This window comes from Typopeltis vanoorti, chromosome 12, assembly GCF_054136105.1.
Source record: "Typopeltis vanoorti isolate ZY-2024b chromosome 12, IOZ_Tvanoo_1.0, whole genome shotgun sequence".
In the NCBI taxonomy this organism is placed as follows: domain Eukaryota; kingdom Metazoa; phylum Arthropoda; class Arachnida; order Uropygi; family Thelyphonidae; genus Typopeltis; species Typopeltis vanoorti.
In genome coordinates this window covers 3,224,945-3,246,768 of record NC_143560.1, presented here as the reverse complement: position 1 = coordinate 3,246,768, position 21,824 = coordinate 3,224,945, and the positions used below count along the sequence as shown (strand labels likewise).

The 21,824-nt window shown below is 37.2% G+C and overlaps 1 protein-coding gene across 7 annotated transcripts in view; it reads left to right on the top strand.

Annotated features, from left to right (window-relative positions):
- Window positions 1-21,824, top strand: part of LOC150100549 (uncharacterized) — an 844,187-nt gene that overhangs the window by 364,002 nt on the left and 458,361 nt on the right. For all 7 annotated transcript variants that reach the window (XR_016549159.1, XM_090401348.1, XM_090401347.1 and 4 more), the window contains one exon: window positions 3,650-3,797. Coding sequence is in view for 6 of the 7 variants with exons in the window: in XM_090401348.1 (XP_090257474.1) it covers window positions 3,650-3,797 (148 nt within the window). In the remaining variant the exon portion in view is untranslated. The remainder of the gene's footprint in view (window positions 1-3,649; window positions 3,798-21,824) is intronic.

The window sequence follows — 21,824 nt, the reverse complement described above, 5'->3', positions numbered from 1 at the left end:
GAAAAAAAAATCTAGAGGCTAGTACATTTGATACTACTATCTATGAGAGACCAAAAGAGCAAAATATATACAAAATATTAAGCTGACTTTGCCAGCATTACATTAAAAATGAGTGAATGCCAATAAAGAGAGAGAGACGAGTAGTGTGATTATGGGTGAAAGATTAGCAGCATGTGAATAAGAATATAAAATTAGGGAGTATAATAAGTTTGAAAGATGGTGTAGTTTTGAAAAATGGTGTTGATTGGAAAGATGAATGTAAAGCAAGAGTGGGTTGCCTGGAGAAAATTAGTTTTGAGAATTAGATGCTCTGAAAGAAGAAGTGGAACATATAAAGAATGAGTTATGAAAGACGATATTAGGAGACTGGAAACAATGGATACAAAGGGAATGAGAGTAGGAGTGACAGAATGCTAAGGGAATGGTAGAAGGGGAGAGAATCGAGAACAAGAGGAAGAGAGGGAATGAGGGGAATGCGAGACGGTGCAGGAACCAGGGATGGAGAGATGACAGGAAGGCAGGTAAGTGGGAAAACAAGGAGAGAGGGATGCAAGTGAGCAAGGAAGGAACTGAGTGGTAACAGGTATAATGTATGAAGATCTGATGATCCATGGAGTGCAAAATAGAATGCCACAGGAATGTTTGATGATTCTTTATACTAATGCCAGGAGTATCGAGATAAAGGAGAAGAATTGGTGGTGTTGATAGCCTCAGCCTGTCCAAAGATTATTGAGAACAGTGAAAGATGATTGACATTAGATGATATACTGACAGGAATATCATCTTCTGTATCAGGAATACCAAAGTGTAGCATTTTTCAGCAGGATAGGAATGGAAAGTGTGGTGGTGAAATCTTTCTACATCTCTTCTATATAATGTGAAGTAATCTTAGAGAGATTTTTGGGTATATCACTCCCAAGTGCGTGCAGAGATATTCCATGGTCAGATGAATTTCAGATTTTAAAAAAAAAAAAATTAAGTGGTTTCCACCCACAAAAGGTTTCTATAAGCCTATAGTATATTTGGTTAAAAATATACTATAGGAACTATAGTATATTTTTAACCAAATATACTATAGGCTTATAGAACTATATTATACTATCAGATAGAATAAGCTCCACAATTTTTAAAAATGTCCCAATAGAACAAGCTGGCTTCAGACCAAATCGTGGGTGTTGTGACCAGGTTCTCTCTTTGGTAACTCACATAGAAGCTGGTTTTCAAAAAGGTTTAAAAACATCAGCAGCATTTATTGATTTGTCAACAGCCTTCGACACTGTTTGGAGACAAGGCCCTCTATATAAATTATATAAAATTATCCCATGTAAAACAATAGTCCATATTATTAACAATATGCTAAGAGATAGAAGATTTATAGTGACAATAGGTAATAAAACTAGCAGCAAAAGGAAGTTAAATAATGGATTGCAACAGGGATCGGTTTTATCTTCGTTATTATTCAATCTGTATATATCTGATCTTCCCATCACTACATCAAGGAAATTTTGTTATGCCAATGATATAGCAATAACTACACAGCATAAATGCATAAGTCATAAGAAGAAATTCTAAAAGCTGACTTAACTATTCTGGATGAATATTTTAAAAGATGGAGACTCTTCAAGGTATACATTTTTGGTCGTTTTTATAGATAGAAATACACTTTTATTAATACAGACCAGTATTTTACAAATAAATAAACATTTATTAAAACCTACCAGTTTTGCCAGCAAACTGTCTGGCTTTTTCAAGGTATTACGGAGATATGAAAGTAAATGCAAATTAAAAGGAACATAAAAAACGTTGCATTTACTTTCATATCTCCGTAATACCTTGAAAAAGCCAGACAGTTTGCTGGCGAAACTGGTAGGTTTTAATAAATGTTTATTTGTAAAATACTGGTCTGTATTAATAAAAGTGTATTTCTAGATGGAGACTCTGTTTAAATAGGAGCAAAATGGTAATATCTTGTTTTCATCTAAATAATAACTTGGCAAATGTGAAACTAAAAATTGAATTGAACAACACTATACTTCCATATAATACATTCCCTAAGTACTTGGGAGTCACACTTGACCGTTCTCTCACTTTCAGGCAACACCTTCACCTTTCAAACTTGGCATATAAACTAAGGACATGTAATAATATCCTACAGAGACTCTGTGGCACTACCTGGGGTTCAAGAGCCTCTGCTCTTTGGACAACAACCCTTGCTTTGGTATTCTCAAGTGCTGAATATTATGCTCCTGTGTGGCTAAATTGCCCTCACACAAGGATTATCAATTCTCAATTGAACAATACCTTAAGATTAATTACAGGCTCTATTAGATCGACCCCAACATATTGGTTACCTCTTTTAGCAGGCATTATTCTTACAGAACTATGTAGATTGAATTCTTTACTCCGTGAATTCCAAAAAATTGCTGGTAATCTGAACCTACCTATTCATCAGGATCTCCCAACTCTTAACGTCAATAGATTGAAATCTTGCCATCCATTACTACGAGCAGCAGAAGAACTAGTGCTAAATAATTTTAATCCTTTATCAAAGTGGGAAGAAACATGGAAGGAAAATACGAAAGAGCATTTGCATAACATCTTTAAAGGTGATCAAATCATCACAGGATCAGATCTACCTCGCAAAACATGGACAGTACTAAATAGAATTCGGACAAATCATGGCCTATGTGGAGATACTCTCTATAAATGGAACAGACAAACATCTCCAGAATGTGACTGTGGTGCTCCACGACAGACTATGCAACATATTGTAAAAGAATGCACCTTCCATGCTTATCAGAATGACTGGAATGACTTTTTACAAGCGGCTCCTGAAGCTGTGACCTGGATTACAAACTTAGATTTGAATTTATAATGATATATATGTTTCTTTTCCTTATTAAAACATATTAAGACTTTTACTTTTGAATCTTATTTTAATTTTCCAACTTCTTGGATTAGATCTGTGTTTTCCTTCAAAGTTTTAACTTAAAATATTTTAAATTCTTCAATTCTGTTAATATATAATGACATCACGATTCTCTTTTTTTTTTATCATCGCGTTTTTGCCATGAGCTATGTATGTATGTATGTATATATACTATCACATACACTAACCACTCAGCAACCAGACTAGCAAATTTAGACAAATTTAGACAACTGTATAATATAGAACTGTTAGCAGTTGTATATTATACAGTTGTATAACAGGTGGGGAATTACTATCTTGAGCAGAAAGTACTCTTGGATTTTTGGAAGCTACAGAAACTGCTGCTGATATGTATGTGTGTACATGGAAAGGTTTAGGTTGTAAGTTAGACCAAGAAGAGTAATCTGACTATGCTTAAAGATCTGGGTATTATGAAAAGTAAAGGGAAATGAAATCTTTCTTGTGAGAAATTAGAGAGGACTGTGTTTTAGTAGCATTGAGGTTGTCAGGGTTATCCTCATGCTACTGAAAAGTAACAAAGAGATCAGAGTTTAGGACACTGGTTATGGAAGATCTTGAGGCTTCTTGTGAATGGGTACTGCAAGGTTTCTCATAAATAGATTTTTCAACTTTTAACTAAATGCACAATTAGCTACTTATAACAAAGTAATGAAATTTATTAGTTTGAACAAATTAACATTTTTTTAAAATACATTTCAGGCATAATGGACAAATGATCAACATTCCTATGGCTGTAGTGGTTCAGGAAATGACACCATGTGAGATTGCTGGTGTAATGGTCACTTGTGATCCAGTTAGCAGTGACCCATCTATCATCACTATTACAGCTAATTATGGGTTAGGTGAAGTAAGTCTTTAAATTCATATATCTATAAAATTTGTTTATACTAAATTGTTTTTCATTTATACTTTTTAATATTTCATTTATTCACATACACTTCTGTTATAAACTGCACTCTCATTTAAAAAAGATATAAAGAAGAAAGTGCAGTGCATACACACTCATACACAAACAAATAGTATAAATCAACCTGCTCTCTTCTCTATAAATCAATGTTCTTAAAATAGTTTTTGGAAAAATAATTCATATTTCTTTTTCTAAAAGAGACTTATGTGAATCTGAAGCTGAGCTATTAATAGTCTCTTAATTTTTTTATATGTGAGAAAATCTTATGTTCTGCTGACTGTGGTTTCCATATTCATTTATAATATTTAAATTCTTCATTCACTGTACACATCAGAACTAATGTATTTAATAATTTTTATAGATCATTTTCATCTCTAATATTGCACAAGGAATGTTAGAGATTATAGAAAGTTTTTTGCTTGTCTATGAATTAAATTAAAATTCCAACAAATTATATTCTTGTTTAATCTTTTATCCAAGTGTAAGCAAACAAAGTTTGCACCTGAAGTATTTTCAAGACTGGGGCAACTGGTATATAGAAACTAATGACTTCACATCACTTGCCTTAGTATACCATTAAGCACATATCCTAGTGGACACGTATAATGCTATGCCTTATGGGAAGGGTCACTACCCAGACCAGTTTTGACCTTTATCGAGGTTTCATTAGTGGGAGCCAAACCCATAAGTGATTCTAAGGTTGAAGTAATGCAGAAGTCATATTTTCATATATGAGTAGTCAAAACTGGTTTGGGTAGTGACCCTTCCCATAATGCATTAGCATCATACATGTCTGCAAGGATATGTGTTTTGCATTATAGCAGCATTTGAGTGGCGCTAGCGTCGCCGTAGCACGTGGCGGTGAATTTGAGCTGTGCAGAAGAAAGTGATTTTTAATCGGTGAATAGTCCGTTTTTTTCCCGTTTTTATACGTTTTTGAGTGCTGAATTGTTTCTCTGAATACGAGTGTACTTCAGTGGTTGTTTTTCGGAAGTTAGTTGCTGTCGCGATATAATATATGTTGGTACCGTCAGAATCGAACGCGTAACGGTGGAAGACAAAACGAAGCTAAGTTACTTTGTATTTAGTTATATTTCATTTCATTTAATTATATTAGTACTTAAATGTTCTGATGTTTGTACTTTTTTCCCCTCTTATTTATTAATTGAATAATTATTAAGGATTACGCTACTCGGCAGTAAGGAATGATGGTGGATTCAGCAGCAGTCGCAAGTGACGTAACGCCAAGTCCTCCGCCATTTAAGAACTCGATTATTAGCAATATCATAAGGGACTTTGTGGCATGCAGTACTTGCGGCATGTATGCTTCTAAGGAATTACATATGTGGTTTGTTAAAGAGAGTGGAGAGCGTATGTGCGCAAAATGCAGGCAGTTGGAGGAAATAACTACATTAGATATATCGATATCCGACTTTGTTGCTCCAGGAACGGAGAATGAATGTAGGAAGACGAGTAGTATGATAGGAGAGAATGAGAAAATAATGGTTGATAGTGTGGAAGGTGTGAGTGACTGTGGAAGTTTAGGAGATGGTTTTGTTTGGGAGAGTGAATTTAGATTAAGAGTGACTGACCTGCAGCGGGAGATAGATGAGTTGAAAGAGGAGGTGGAATGTCTAGTGAATGAGAGCAGAAGTATGAAAGATAAGATTAGGAGAATGGAAGAGATGAATGCAAGGCGAATCAGAGTAGGAGAGAGAGAGAATTTAAGGAGTATGAGTGAGAGGTATGGGGGTGCTAGAAGAGGAGAGATTGGAAACAGTAGAAGAGAAGGAATGAGAGAGAGGTATGGGAATGCTAGCAGACGAGAGGATGAAAACAGTAGGAGAGACGGAATGAGAGAGAGATATGGAAGTGCTAGAAGAGGAGAGAATGGAAACGGTAGGAGAGATGGAATGAGAGAGAGGTATGGGAATGCTAGAAGACGAGCGGATGGAAACAGTAGTAGGAGAGACAGAATGAGAGAGGGATATGGAAGTGCTAGAAGTGGAGAAAATGGAAACAGTAGGAGAAAGGGAATGAGAGAGATGTATGGGAGTGCTAGAAGAGGAGAGAATGGAAACAGTAGAAGAGAGAGGTATGGGAATGAAAGAAGAGGAGAGAATGGAAACAATAGGAGCGATGGAATGGTAAGAGGTATAATGTATGGTGACTCAATGATCCGTGGTGTTCAGGATAGGATGCGTGAGGAGTGTTTGCCAGGAGGAACAATAGAAAGGGTGGCTATGGCAATTAAGAGAAGTGAAAGGGTGGATGAGATGATTGTGATGGTAGGAACGAATGACTTGAGTGGTAATGTAAGTCGGGCAGCGAGAGATATGAGATTTTTGCTTGAGACTGTACGGAAGAAGACAGAGAGAGGAAAAATAGTGTGCGTGTTGCCTAGGTATGATAATGATGAGCTGAGCAGAAGAGCGGGGATATTGAATGGCATAATAGCGAGAATGTGTGACAAGAGAGGACTGGTATATGTGGATGCTTGGAGTGCGTTTGAGGAAAGAGAGGAGTTGTTTGCGAGAGACCGTTTGCATTTGAATAAGGAAGGACGTAGGCATCTGGAGAGATTGCTGTTCTGAACGAGTCAGTGTGTCCCAGGGAGGATGATAGCAGGGGTGGCCTCTTGTGGGAATGGATACTTGGGAGAAGGGAGACAATGTCAGGTAAGACTGAGCCCAGTGGAGTCTAGAAGGGATAATGCTGGGTATAGAAACAATGGCATTTATATGCTGTATACTAATGCCAGGAGTATCCGGAATAAGGGAGAGGAATTGGTGGCGCAGATAGCATCAGCCTGGCCAAAAATTATTGCGATCACTGAGACGTGGTTGACAGAAGGGGATATAAAAACAGGAATAGAAGTCGCTGGGTATAGCATTTTTCGCCAGGATAGGAGGGGAAAGCGTGGTGGTGGGGTGCTGCTTATGATAGGTGATGACCTATGTCCTCTAAGAGTGGAGAATTTGGAAGGTAGTGAGACAAATGATTTTGATAGCGTATGGTGTGAGGTAGAGGTAGGCAAGACAGGATATTTAGTGGGGTGTTGCTACAGACCCAGGAGCACAGAGGATGGGGACCAGGAGATGTTTAGACAGCTAAGTTTGGCAAGTGCAAGAAGAATGATTGTTATGGGAGATTTTAACTTCAGTAGTATAAATTGGAGAGAGGAAGATGCATGTAACAATAGGGGAATGGAATTTCTAGAATTCTTGAGGGACAAATGTCTTAGGCAACATGTAACAGAGGGAACAAGAGGTTCAAAAATTTTGGATTTGGTTATAGCATCAGAAGAGTTGATAATAACTGAGTTGACGTCTCTCCCACCAGTTGGAGAGAGTGACCATATGGTTTTGACTTGGAAAATGAATAGACATGCAGGAGTATCAAAGAGACGGGAACTTATGTGGAATTATAAGGCAGGTGATTATAATAGTCTTAGACGTCAACTTCGGGAAGTTTCATGGAGGGAGGAATTGGAAGGCCGGGATATCACCAGTGCGTGGGAAATTGTGAAAGAATATTTGTTATCAGCAATGGTAAGTTGTATACCACGAGTGAAGAAGAGGGCGCAATTTGGAGTAAAGTGGATGACAAACAATATTAAACAGGAATTGCATGCGAAAAAGAGGCTATGGAAGAGATATAAGGAGACAGGTGAAGAGATGCATGAGGAATATAAGACACAGGCCAGAAGAGTGACTCGTGTGGTAAGGAAAGCGAAACTGGAATATGAGAGGAGATTGGCCCTAAGATCCAAAGAAAATCCTAGGGAATTTTTTAGCTATGTGGCCAGTAGGAGGAGAAATGACTGTGGAAGAATGATATTGTGGGATAAAAATGGGAATAGAGTGACTGATGCAGAGGACATAGTGGAATTGTTCAATGAACACTTTATTGGAGTATTTCATCCTAGAAGAGTCAGTTTTAATGCTAGAGGGATAGGACTGGTACGAGGTCTGGAGGTACAGGAGGAGAGTGTGTTTCAGATACTGAGTACTCTGGATGTCAGTAAAGCTGTGGGACTGGATGGTATTTCACCACGAGTTTTGAGAGAATGTTCTAGGGAATTGACAATACCTTTAACGTGGCTTTTCAATGAAAGTCTGGCTTTGGCAAAGGTGCCCAGGGAATGGAAGGAAGGTAAGATAGTGCCATTGCATAAGGGTGGTAACAGACTGGAAGTGTCTAATTATAGGCCAGTCTGTGTGTCATCAGTAGTTGTTAAGATCTTGGAGAAAGTAGTGAGGGACCGTGTACAGCATTGGGCAGATGAGGGTAATGTTATCTGTGAGAATCAACATGGATTTGTGAAAGGACGCTCTTGTTTTAGCAATATGCTAGCCTTTTATAATAAAGTTACAAGAGCATTAGATGAGGGAAAGGCATATACTGCAATTTTCTTAGACTTGGCGAAGGCATTTGACAGGGTGCCACATGATAAGCTGATATTTAAGTTGCAGCACATGGGTCTGGATGTCAGATTGGTCAACTGGATTCAGGATTGGCTGTCTGATAGGTATCAGAGAGTTGTGTATGGTGGAGCAGTTTCCAGGAGGCAGAGGGTTACAAGTGGGGTCCCACAGGGCTCAGTACTAGGACCTATATTGTTTAACCTTTATATCAATGACATAGCCAGTGGATTGCAGGGGGATATTCAGTTGTTTGCGGATGATGCGAAGCTTGGAAGGATTATTAGTAATAGTGCAGATGTGGTAGCCCTGCAAGAGGATTTAAATAAGCTAGATAGATGGGCAAATGAATGGGGGTGTCAGTTTAATGCAGCAAAATGTAAGGTCTTGAGGTTTGGGAAACATCGATGGGATGCTGCATACTCTATGGGAGGAATTATACTGGAGGAAGTAGGGGAGACAAGAGATCTGGGGTTGATGATTGATAGAAACCTGAAGTTTAGGGGACATATTGCAAAGGTGGTGAAGGTAACACAGAGGATTGCTGCTATTATGAGAAGGACACTGACCTGCAGAGATAAGAGGGTTATCATTCCGTTGTATAAGTCTCTGATCAGACCACACTTGGACTATTGTTCTCAGATTTGGTCCCCAGGATTTGAAGGGGATAAATTAACCGTGGAAAGGATACAAATACGGATGACAAAGATGGTTTCAGGACTGTACAAGGATAGTTATGAGGATCGGCTGAGAGAATGTGGACTGCAGAGTTTGGTGGATAGAAGAAGGAGAGGTGATATGATTGAGACTTTTAAACTGTTGAGAGGTGGTTACAGGGTTGACACTGGGGAGTTCTTTCGCTTGGTTGATCAGCGGGAAGGAGTGATGACAAGAGGCCATCCCTGGAAGTTACGAAAGGAAACTGTGAGCAAGAGGGTAAGGAGTGGTTTCTTTGTGTGGAGGGTGGTTGAGCCGTGGAATGCATTGCCTGATGGAGTGGTGGGAGCGAGAATGGTCAGTGGGTTTAAGGAGTGGTATGATAAACTTTGTGTTTCTCAGGGGGGGACTTCCCCTCGATGAGTCTTGACAGACTTTATGTCTTAGAAAGGACCTCCCTCGATGAGTCTTTTGACTCCTTGGAGGCCTGAATAATAATAATAATAATAATTTCTCAAATGGTGGGTAACAACCCGGCACCGGGTCACGAAAGCTAAATGCCATGTCACCTAAAAAACTTTCGAAAACCTGTGTGTGTTTTTTTTTTGGGTTTTCTTTTTTTCACGAAACTCTAAAATACAAGTAAATAGCATTTAATCAGGACTAATGAATAAATAATTTAATTAAATAGAAACGAAAAACATGCTCCATCTGCATCGCCATTTCACAGTCTCTTTGTTTTTATTAAAAATTACTTGGCTTTAGTTTAATTTCTTTATTATTATTATTATCCAGGACTCCATGGAGTCTAAAGACTCATCGTGGAGGTCATTTTTAGAAAATACAAAGTCTAGCATGTCACTCCTTGAACCCATTAACCGTCCTCACTCCAACCACTCTCTCAGGCAATGCATTCCAAGCTTCAACCACCCTCCAATCAAAGAAACCACTCCTCACCCTCTTGCACACAGTCTCCTTTCGTAACTTCCAGGGATGGCGCCCTTGTCATCGCTCCTTCCTGCCGTTCCACCAAGTGAAAGAACTCTCCAATGTCTACCTTGTAACTGCCTCTCAACAGTTTAAAAGTCTCGATCATATCACCTCTCCTTCTATCCACAATTTAGGATGCTTGGAGGAAGACAGAGAGAGAGAGAGAGAGAGAGAGGTGTGCTGAGAAATGAAAAATGAGATGAGAAGCATGAAGAGAAATTTTAAGAAGCTTCAAAGGCTAACTGATGTGGAAATGGATATAACATTATGAAGTTTGATAGTTAAAGGTTGCAAAAGATGTGACCAGAAAATTTGCCTAAACATTTTCGGCATAGGAAAATTCTGCGCAGACATTTTTGCCATAAACATTTATGGCGTAAGACATTTTGCATTCATTTTTGTAAATAATCAATGGATGATTATTATAAAATCATTAAAAAGGGAAATCTTTATTAAGGTGAATGTCAGTGATACATAATATAATGAAATAATTTTAAAATTGTGCAAATTTAAAAGAGATGCTGTGTAAATAATTAACTTTTTTCTGCGGATCCTCAATTCAACAAATCCATCAGTAACATCGCTCATTGGGAAAAAATGCTAATGCTGTGAAGCATTTAATTTTCATGTTGAATTTAGCATCTGTTTGATAGCGTAACTTCAAACCAATGGTAACAATTTTGTGATAAAGATTTTGTGCCATATGAAATAAACAACCTGTTATAGTTGTTGATGTAAATATGTTAGAAAATGTGTGAATAGTTGCTTTCTTGAGGTCAACCATTAATGTTTCGGGATCTAATGATGAACGTAAGCCCTTTAAGGCACTGAATAATTTGCTGTAAGTTAATTCTGATTTGCCAGAAAGCAAAGCAAAAAGCTGCCATGGAATCTGGAAAATGGAGTGTGAAGATGCTCTGACTGTAAAGAACAAACATAATTGTTATGTGATGCCTATAGGATCAATGGCTTAAACATACTCGCTTGGACGTTGCCTGGATCAACAAGGTCTGCAATACTAATCAAGCGATCAGGTCTTGGATCGAAAAGTGGGATAACGAAAGGAAACAGAAACTGAAACTAACAGAACTGTTATCAGTAGGAACATCGAATGTACGGACATTTTGAATGGCAAGAAAACTAGAATTACTTCGCGAGGAAATGAAGAGATATCGGTGTGATATACTAGGACTGGCAGAGTTGCGATTTACATCAGCAGGAAACATAAATAGATGCAAAGTCATATGGTCATGGCATGACACCAAGCATGAAGCAGGAGTTGGTTCCCTTCTTAACAAACAAGCTAGAAAATCACTCTCAGGCTACAAACCAGTCAATGAATGAATCATAGCAGCAAGATTTCAAGCAAAACCATTTAATATATCAATAGTCCAGATATATGCACCCACATCTGACAGTACAGATGAGGATATTGACTTATTATACAAAGTTTCGATAGAGACAATAGAAACAATACCAAATCAAGATGTACTAATTATTGAAGAAGATTGGAATGCCAAAGTCAGAATATGGAAAGAGTCATGGAAAAATATCATTTCAGATAAAGAAATGAACGAGGTGAAAAAAGTTAGAATTTGCTGTGGACCACGATATGATGATCTGTAACACAAGTTTCCAGCAAAAGGAGTGTAGAAAATGGATGTGGTGGTCAAATGATGGGAAGACTAAGAACATGATTGATATGATTAAAAGAAGATGGATAACATCAGCACAGCAGTATCGAACTTTTCAAGGAGCAGATATAGCTTGAAATTTATATATTTATATCAGATACACTGATATATAAATTATGAAATTAAATCAAGTTGATTTAATTTCAACTTGATGATTGCAAACATTAAGTTGAAATTAAAAAAATATAAAATATAAACAAGAAAATATAAACCCCATCATCAGAAACAAAGAGAGCAAGAATAAGTGAAGCAGAAATAGGAAGAAGGTACAGAACAATGTTAGATGAGAAACTTAAAAGTGTGGACAAAGAAAAAAATCGAATCTAAGAGCGAAAGGAGTAATGAAGGTGCTGGAAGGTGCAGTTGAAGAAACCGTACCAGAAGAAGAAAAGATCAAGAAGAAATGGATTAGATAAGAAACACTGAAGTTAGTACAGGAGAAAAGAATGTCGAAGATAAGAAGGGATACATCAAAACAAATAGAGGACCAATATAGAAGAAAGTGTAATGATTTGAAAAAAACAGTCAGCTGGATAAGATGAAATTGTTAGAAGTCCAATGCAATAATATAGAACAGTACTATGGAGAGCATAAAACTAGGGAGGTGTACAAAATGATCATCATCATCATCATCAACTTCCTGCCATGTACCCTCAAGGGGTGTACGGGATATGACAGTACTACATGAAAAAATTACATCATTACTAACTTCCTATCTACAATTTTCTTCCATATCAGTCTGTTACTTATCAAGACTCCAACATTATCAGATCTTATATTTCTATCGTCTAAGGCACTTTGTACCGTATCAATCCACCTATATCTTGGTCTTCCTCTGGGTCATTTTCCTGCCAACCTGGCAGAGAACACTTGTCTTGCTAATCTTTCCTCTCCAATTCTATTTAAGTGACCATACCACCTGAGATTAGCTCTGCTAATGCATTCCTGGATGCTGACAATGTCAAGGTCTTTCCTAATATCCTCATTTTTAATATGATATTGCCATTGATGCCATCTGTTCACGCCTCTAATCTTTCTCAGGACTCTCATATCTGCAGTCTCTAGTCTTTGGTCAAGTGTTTTACTTCTGACCCAGCTCTCAGATCCATAAGTTAAAACTGGTTTGAACACTGTCTTGTATACAGCTAATTTAGTGTTCCGACTAATTTCTCTCTTATTCCATATGAATTTATTCAATTGACTGCCTACCATACCAACTTTGTTGATTCTGTTGTCTATTTCCATATTTAATTTACCATCTTCAGTAAAAATCGTGCCTAAATAGCTGAAATGCTTTACTTGTTCCACAGGTTCTCCATTCACAACACAGTTGACATTTTCAATGATTCTGCCTATTTTCATTGTCATTGTCTTTTTATTGCTGACCTTCATACCATATCTTTTACAATAGTTATTCAATTTAGTCAGAGAATCTTGCAGACTTGTATCGGATTTATTTAGAAGTATAACATCATCTGCATAAAGCAAAGAGCTGACATTAACATCTCCAATTTTGATATCAGGTTTAATACCACTTTCCTTCATAATGTGATCCATATAGATAATGAATAACAGAGGGGATAATGTACATCCTTGTCTCACACCAGATTTAACATTAAACCATCTTCCTGTACTTCCTTCAATTCTAACTGCTGACTTACAACTCAAATAAAGACTAAGTATTGCTTCATATAATGCCCCATTGACACCATATAACTGCAGCAGTTTGAATAGCTTCTCTCTTGGCACCTTATCATATGCCTTTTCCAAATCGACAAAGCTTAAATACAGATCTTTGTTATATTCCCATGCTTTCTCAACTATTTGTCGTAAAGTGAAGATCTGATCCTGACAGCCTCTATTTGGCCTGAATCCAGCTTGTTCTTCACCACAGCTTTTCTTCCACAATTCTTCTCAACCGTTTCTCAAGTATACTTGCATAGATCTTGCCAGGAACACTCAGTAGGGAAATACCTCTGTAATTCTCACATTAAGTTTTATTTTGCTTTTTATGTATGGGTACTATGAGAGCTCTACTCCAATCATCGGGAATTCGTCCCTCTGTCCAGGCTTTCTGAACTATGCAGTGCAGCCACTGTAAGACTTTTATACCACCATACTTCAGCATTTCTGGTCGAATATCATCTACTCCTGCTGTCTTTCCACATTTCAAGCCTTTGGTGGCTTTTTCTATTTCAAGTATGGATATGTATTCCTGACTGCATGCCTGGTCAGTGTTTTTTATCACTGTGCTGTCATCACTGCTTGTTTCATTTAGCAGTTTTTCAAAGTAATTACTCCATACTTCAAGGATATCTTTTTCTCCTGTTTTCATGTCACCTTTATCATCTCTAACTCCTTTTACAGCACTCTTTCCTCCATTCCTAAGTTTCTTCAACAACCTCCAGAATATTTTGCCACCTTCTTGATATTTATTTTCTATATTCTTGCCAAAGTCCTCCCATGACTTTTGTTTAGCTAGTTTTACACACTGTTTAGCTTTCTTACATTTGTCTCTGTATTCTGTAAGAGTAAAAGCTGACTTATTTGCCAGGAACTTTTGATATGCTTTCTTCTTTTCCTTCACTGCCTCTTTAACTTCCTGTGTCCACCACGGAGTTCTGATTTTTTCATCCTTGTACACAACAACAACCTCTCCACATGCCTCTCTGGCAGAATCAATCAATGTTTTCTTCAGAGTTTGCCAATGAATCTCCAAGGTTTGATTCCTGTTCTCAAACTCTTTCATTTTCTTTTCAATAATCTTTCTGTATTTTAGTCTACAGTTCACATCTGAGAGCTGCTCAACTTTTATTCGCTTTAAAACTTTCTTACATGTTATTCTTTTCAATATGAAATTCAATTTTATCCTGCTCAAGACTAAATAGTGATCACTTCCAATTTCAAATCCTCTGTACACTCTGGTGTCCTGCACCAGAAAGAAAACATCACTATCAACAATAACATAGTGAATGAGACTTTTCTTATTCCTAGCCTCTTCTCTCCATGTGAATTTGTGCACATTTTTATGTTGGAACATGGTGTTAGTAATAACCAGTCCATGTCCTGAGCAGAAATCCAACAGATATTTGCCATTATTATTAGCTTTGCTCTTTTCTCCAAATTTTCCCAAAATATTTTTGTATGTCTCACAATCATTTCCTACTCTGCTATTTAGATCCCCAACAAGGACCAACTTTTCCTTTTTCATTGTGTCAGTTGCTTTTTCTAAAGCGTCAAAAAATTTCTCTACTTCTACCTTAGTAGAACCTTCTGTGGGACCATAGGCACAAATAAGTCTCATTGTCCAGTTCCCCATTCTCATATTTGCCCACGTTATTCTTCTTGAGACTGTCTGCCATTCAAGAAGATTAGCCTTGTATTTTGTGTTGAATATTATGGCTACTCCTTCTTTTCCTTGATTGTCATTGCCTGAATATAACATTTTGTATTTATTGCTCAGAAAGATCTCACCAGTTTTGGTTTTTTTTTTGTTTCAGTCACCCCTATTATGTCGATCTGGTACTTATCTAATTCCTCAGCTAGCTCCATTTCTTTGCCATTCAGGCTTCTTACATTGATAGTACCGATCTTTAACTCTGGTGATATTGAGTTGGGTTTTGTTTTCAGATTTGTTCCAGTAGCTGACTTTTCGCTGTTTGCCCTGGTTCCCTGGCGAAAACAACGGAGGCCTTGTTTAACCGGGCGACGCCCCAGCCGGCATGAAATTTTGTCATGTTGTACCATCATTTTTTTTATTTTGGTTTAACCAATAAGAATACAATTTGGTCGGCTAAATCCCAAATTGCCAGCCCATCCTCGTTCGTTCAGTATCAAAGTAGATACCCAACAGGGTGCACCACGAGAAGGTGAGGATTGGACATTAGGTCAGAAGCCCTGGTCGGTTCTCCGCATTCCTTTAAAGGCTATGTGGAGGTCTCCTCTCAGTTATACAGGTTTGACCCTTAAGCACCCTGTACAAAAATTAAAAAAAAAATTAAAAAAAATGATTAGAATCATTAATATAAGGTAGCAACCAAAACAGACCACAGTTAAAGACGAAAAAGGCAAAGTATTGAATAAAGATAAAATTGTACAACGATGGACAAGATACTGTAGTGAGTTATATGAAAAAAAGCTATTTAGATAACGTTGGAAACTGACTAAAGAATTGAATCAGGTATCACCACCAGGTAATATGGTATCATGGACCTTGGTGATCCAGGCGACGTCCGAGCTGGCATGTTGTAGCTGTTGATCGTATATGCATCAGATGACAATCCTGCTTTTTCTTTATGGTCAGAGCATCGACACTCATCTGACCTACTGTCCTCCTTTATCCAGGCTTGAGACTGGCATGAAACCCCTAAGGATTCCATGGCGGCTTTTTGCTTTGCTTCCTGGCAAATCAGAATTAACTTACAGCAGATTATTTAGTGCCTTAAAGGGCTTATGTTCATCATTAGATCCCAAAACATTAATGGTTGACTTCGAGATAGCAACTATTAACGCTTTTTCTAACATATTTACATCAACAACTATAACAAGTTGTTTATTTTATATGGCACAAAATCTTTATCACAAAATTGTTGCCATTGGTTTGAAGTTACGCTATCACAGATGCTGAATTCAACACGAAAATTGAATACTTCACAGCATTAGTATTTTTTCCAATGAGTGATGTTACTGATGGATTTGTTGAATTGAGGATCCACAGCAAAAGTTAATTATTTATGCAGCATCTCTTTTAATTTGCACAATTTTTAAATGATTTCATTATGTTATGTATCACTGACATTCACCTTAATAAAGATTTGCCTTTTTAATGAATTTATAATACCCTTTATCATCCATTGATTATTTACAAAAATTAATGTGAAATTTCTTACTACGAAATGTCTTATGCTGTAAATGTTTGCGCCGAATTTTCCTACACCGAAAATATTTACTGTGAATTTTCATAGAACCTGCAAAAGAGTTGGACACTTGGAGAAAGAAAGAGATGTGCTGAGAAAAGAAGGAAAAAGTATGAAACATGAGTGAAGAATGAAGGGAGATGTTAGAAAAGTTAAAAGGGTAACTAGTATGAGACAAACAAGAGTAATAGGGAAAGTTATGGCAATGATAGGATTGAGAATGGTACAACCAAGGAAAGACTAGAAATGAGAGGAAGTTTCATTATGTTATGTATCACTGACATTCACCTTAATGAAGATTTGCCTTTTTAATGAATTTATAATACCCTTTATCATCCATTGATTATTTACAAAAATTAATGTGAAATTTCTTACTACGAAATGTCTTATGCTGTAAATGTTTGCGCCGAATTTTCCTACACCGAAAATATTTACTGTGAATTTTCATAGAACCTGCAAAAGAGTTGGACACTTGGAGAAAGAAAGAGATTAATGAATTTATAATACCCTTTATCATCCATTGATTATTTACAAAAATTAATGTGAAATTTCTTACTACGAAATGTCTTATGCTGTAAATGTTTGCGCCGAATTTTCCTACACCGAAAATATTTACTGTGAATTTTCATAGAACCTGCAAAAGAGTTGGACACTTGGAGAAAGAAAGAGATGTGCTGAGAAAAGAAGGAAAAAGCATGAAACATGAGTGAAGAATGAAGGGAGATGTTAGGAAAGTTAAAAGGGTAACTAGTATGAGACAAACAAGAGTAATAGGGAAAGTTATGGCAATGATAGGATAGAGAATGGGACAACCAAGGAAAGACTAGAAATGAGAGGCAGTTTCAAAACTGAGTACCACTCAGTTTTGAAACTGCTAAGTAAAACTGCAAACTATTCACTTCTGGTAACATGTACATAGCACAAAATTCCTCATGTTAAATTCTTTAAATCAATGCTTTATTACTATTATCTGAATATTCATGCCATACATCTGACTATGCTTGTACAATATACAATCAAAAAAAAACTTTTCAAACATCTTCCAGTTGAAACAAACACTGCACTTTCATCATCATCATCATCATCAAATTCCTGCCATGTAGCCTCAAGGGGTGTACAGGATATGATAGTACTACATGAAAAAAATTACATCATTATTAATTTCCTATCTACAATTTTCCTCCAAATCAGTCTGTTACTTGTCAATACTCCAATTGACAAGTAACAGATCTTATATTTCTATCAGATCTTATATTTCTATCGTCTAAAGCACTTTGTACCGTATCAATCCACCTATATCTTGGTCTTCCTCTGGGTCGTTTTGCTGCCAACCTGGCAGAGAACACTTGTTTTGCTAATCTTTCTTCACCCATTCTGTTTAAGTGACCATACTAACTGAGATTAGCTCTGCTAACGCATTCCTGGATGCTGACAATGTCAAGTTCTTTCCTAATATCCTCGTTTTTAATATGACACTGCCATTGATGCCATTTGTTCACGCCTATAATCTTTCTCAGGACTCTCATATCTGTGGTCTCTAGTCTTTGGTCAAGTGTTTTACTTCTGACCCAGCTCTCAGATCCATAAGTTAAAACTGGTTTGAACACTGTCTTGTATACAGCTAATTTAGTGTTCCGACTAATTTCTCTCTTATTCCATATGAATTTATTCAACTGACTTCCCACCATACCAGCATTGCTGATTCTGTTGTCTATTTCTATATTTAATTTACCATCTTCAGTAAAAATCGTGCCTAAATAGCTGAAATGCTTTACTTGTTCCACAGGTTCTCCATTCACAACACAGTTGACATTTTCAATGATTCTGCCTATTTTCATTGTCTTTGTCTTTTTGATGCTGACCTTCATACCATATCTATTACAACAGTGATTCAATTTAGTCAGGGAATCTTGCAAACTTGTAGCTGATTTATTTAGAAGTATAACATCGTCCTCATAAAGCAAAGAGCTGACATTAACATCTCCAGTTTTGATATCATGTTTAATACCACTTTCCTTCATAATGTGATCCATATAGATAATGAATAACAGAGGGGATAATGTACATCCTTGTCTCACACCAGATTTAACATTAAACCATCTTCCTGTACTTCCTTCAATTCTAACTGCTGACTTACAACTCAAATAAAGACTAAGTATTGCTTGATATAATGTCCCATCGACACCATATAACTGCGGCGTATTGAATAGCCTCTCTCTTGGCACCTTGTCATATGCCTTTTCCAGATCGACAAAACTTAAATACAGATCTTTGTTATATTCCCATGCTTTCTCGACTATTTGTCGTAAAGTGAAGATCTGATCCTGACAGCCCCTATTTGGCCTGAATCCAGCTTGTTCTTCACCAAGCTTTTCTTCCACAATTCTCAACCGTTTCTCAAGTATACTTGCATAGATCTTGCCAGGAACACTCAGTAGGGAAATACCTCTGTAATTCTCACATTCAGTTTTATTTCCCTTTTTATATATGGGTACTATGAGAGCTCTACTCCAATCATCGGGAATTCGTCCCTCTGTCCAGGCTTTCTGAACTATGCAGTGCAGCCACTGTAAGACTCTTATACCACCATACTTCAGCATTTCTGGTCGAATATCATCTACTCCTGCTGCCTTTCCACATTTCAAGCCTTTGATGGCTTTTTCTACTTCAAGTATGGATATGTATTCCTGACTGCATGCCTGGTCAGTGTTTTTTATCACTGTGCTGTCATCACTGCTTGTTTCATTTAGCAGTTTTTTAAAGTAATTACTCCATACTTCAAGGATATCTTTTTCTCCCTTTTCCATGTCACCTTTATCATCTCTAATTCCTTTTATAGCACTCTTTCCTCCATTCTTAAGCTTCTTCAACAACCTCCAGAATATTTTGCCACCTTCTTGATATTTATTTTCTATATTCTTGCCAAAGTCCTCCCATGACTTTTGTTTAGCTAGTTTTACACAGTGTTTAGCATTCTTGCATTTGTTTCTATATTCTCTAAGAGCACAAGCTGACTTATTTGCCAGGAACTTTTGGTATGCTTTCTTCTTTTCCTTCACTGCCTCTTTAACTTCCTGTGTCCACCAGGGAGTTCTGATTTTTTTATCCTTACAGACAACCTCACCACATGCCTCTCTGGTAGAATCAATCAATGTTTTCTTCAGAGTATGCCACTGAATCTCCAAGGTTTGATTCCTGTTCTCAAACTCTTTCATTTTTTCTTCAATAATCTTTATGTATTTTAGTCTACAGCTCACATCTGAGAGCTGCTCAACTTTTATTCGCTTTAAAACTTTCTTACATATTATTCTTTTCAATATGAAATTCAATTTTATCCTGCTCAAGACTAAATAGTGATCACTTCCAATTTCAAATCCTCTGTACACTCTGGTGTCCTGCACCAGGGAGAAAACATCACTATCAACAATAACATAGTCAATGAGACTTTTCTTATTCCTAGCCTCTTCTCTCCATGTGAATTTGTGCACATGCACTTTCAGATATAGTTATCTTAATAAGATAAATTTGGTTAGCAAGGGAATGTGAAAGATTTTTCTTGATGAGCACTTAGTAAATGGAATATGTAGTGAAGGATAATAAATTTAGTTTAATCCTTTATCCAAGTGTGAGCAAACAAAGTTTGCGCCTGAAAGTATCTTCAGGACTGGGGTAAGGTGGTACAACACGAGGGCAACTCGTTGCAAAGGTGGAGCAAGATACCGACCCTCTTGTCTCAGTATCTCCTATAATGCAAAACACATCTCCTTGCGGATATGTCTAATGTTATGCGTTAAGGGAAGGGCCACTACCCAGACTAGTTTTGACCTTTATTGAGGTCTCTTCAGTGGGAGTGCCAGGCCCAAGCTTATACCAGGCAGAAGCATTCGCAGGTCATCTCTACCTATAGGAGTTGCCAAATGGTGTGCCACCCTTTTTTTTTTTTTTTTAAACTTTTAAACTTTCAACATGTAATGAAGGAATTAGTGAGTGAGTTTATTAACAGGGAATAAATTTAAGGAAATCTTTGGTGGGATCATAGGAAACAAATCTACATCTGAACATAGTTCATATTTTGAATGCAGTTATTATTATTATTATCCCAGACCTTGCAGGAGTTCCCTTTGTTACATACACAGCTCATTTTACTGTGACTTAAATACATTCAAATTCTCTGCAGACACCACATTCTTGGTAAGTGCATTCCAATCATTCACAACTCATTCACTTGGCCAGCCTGGCTGGCCAAGTGGTTAGTGTATCCTCTTTCCAGCCAAAAGGCTGTGCAGGTTCGAATCCTGCTGTGGGCATGGATGTTTGTGATTGTCTGTTGAAATACTAGTGGTCGGCAGTAGATGGCGTTGGTGTAGTTGCGGTCAGTTGGTGGATTGTGAGCGGTGGAAACTGAGTTGTAGAATAGGTGCCATCCCTCGATGAGTCTTTGGACTCCCTGGAGGTGACAAATAATAATAACAATAATAATAATAATAATAATAATAACTCTATTTCAAAAAACATGCTTCCCACTCCCTTCCTCACACCCTCCTTATACAGCTTCCAGGGATGAGCTCCTCTACCCCCCCCCCATCTTCCACCATTTTATGAAAAATCTTATCAACATTAATCCTCTGACAACCCCTTACCAAAATGTACATCTCTGTCATATCACCCCTCTTTCTCCTACCAATTAGACTCTGCATCATCTCAACCTTTATATTCAACATTCCCGAGATCAGATGCTATTTTGGTTAATCACCTCTAGACCCTCTCCAACATCTCTTCATCCTTTTGAAAACCAGGTGACCAAATATGTGCACAGTAGTTGATACATGGCCTAATCAGAGTCTTATAAAATGGAACCAGAATTTCCTTACTTCTATAAGTCATTGTCCTCTTCATCATTTCCAGAATTTATTGTGTTGCCCTCAAAATTTTGGCAATGTGCTCTAAATTTTAGATCCTTATCTGCCATCACCCCAAGATCTCTTATTTCCTCCGCTTCTAACAATATATCCTGACCAATAGTAAATTCTACATCCTATCATTGCTTTCCATTTAAAACCTTACATTTTGAAAAATTGAACTGATATCTTTACTCTTGTGCTCATTCACTCACTCTATTCAAGTCTTCTTGTAAGGTCACAACATCTGCACTACTCCTCATAGTTCTCCTGAACTTTGCGTTATCTGCAAACAACTGTATATCTCTAGTTAAATCTTCCCCAATATCATTAACATAGGTTAAACTGCAATGGCCCTAAAAGAGATCCTTGAGGTACACCTCTAGTG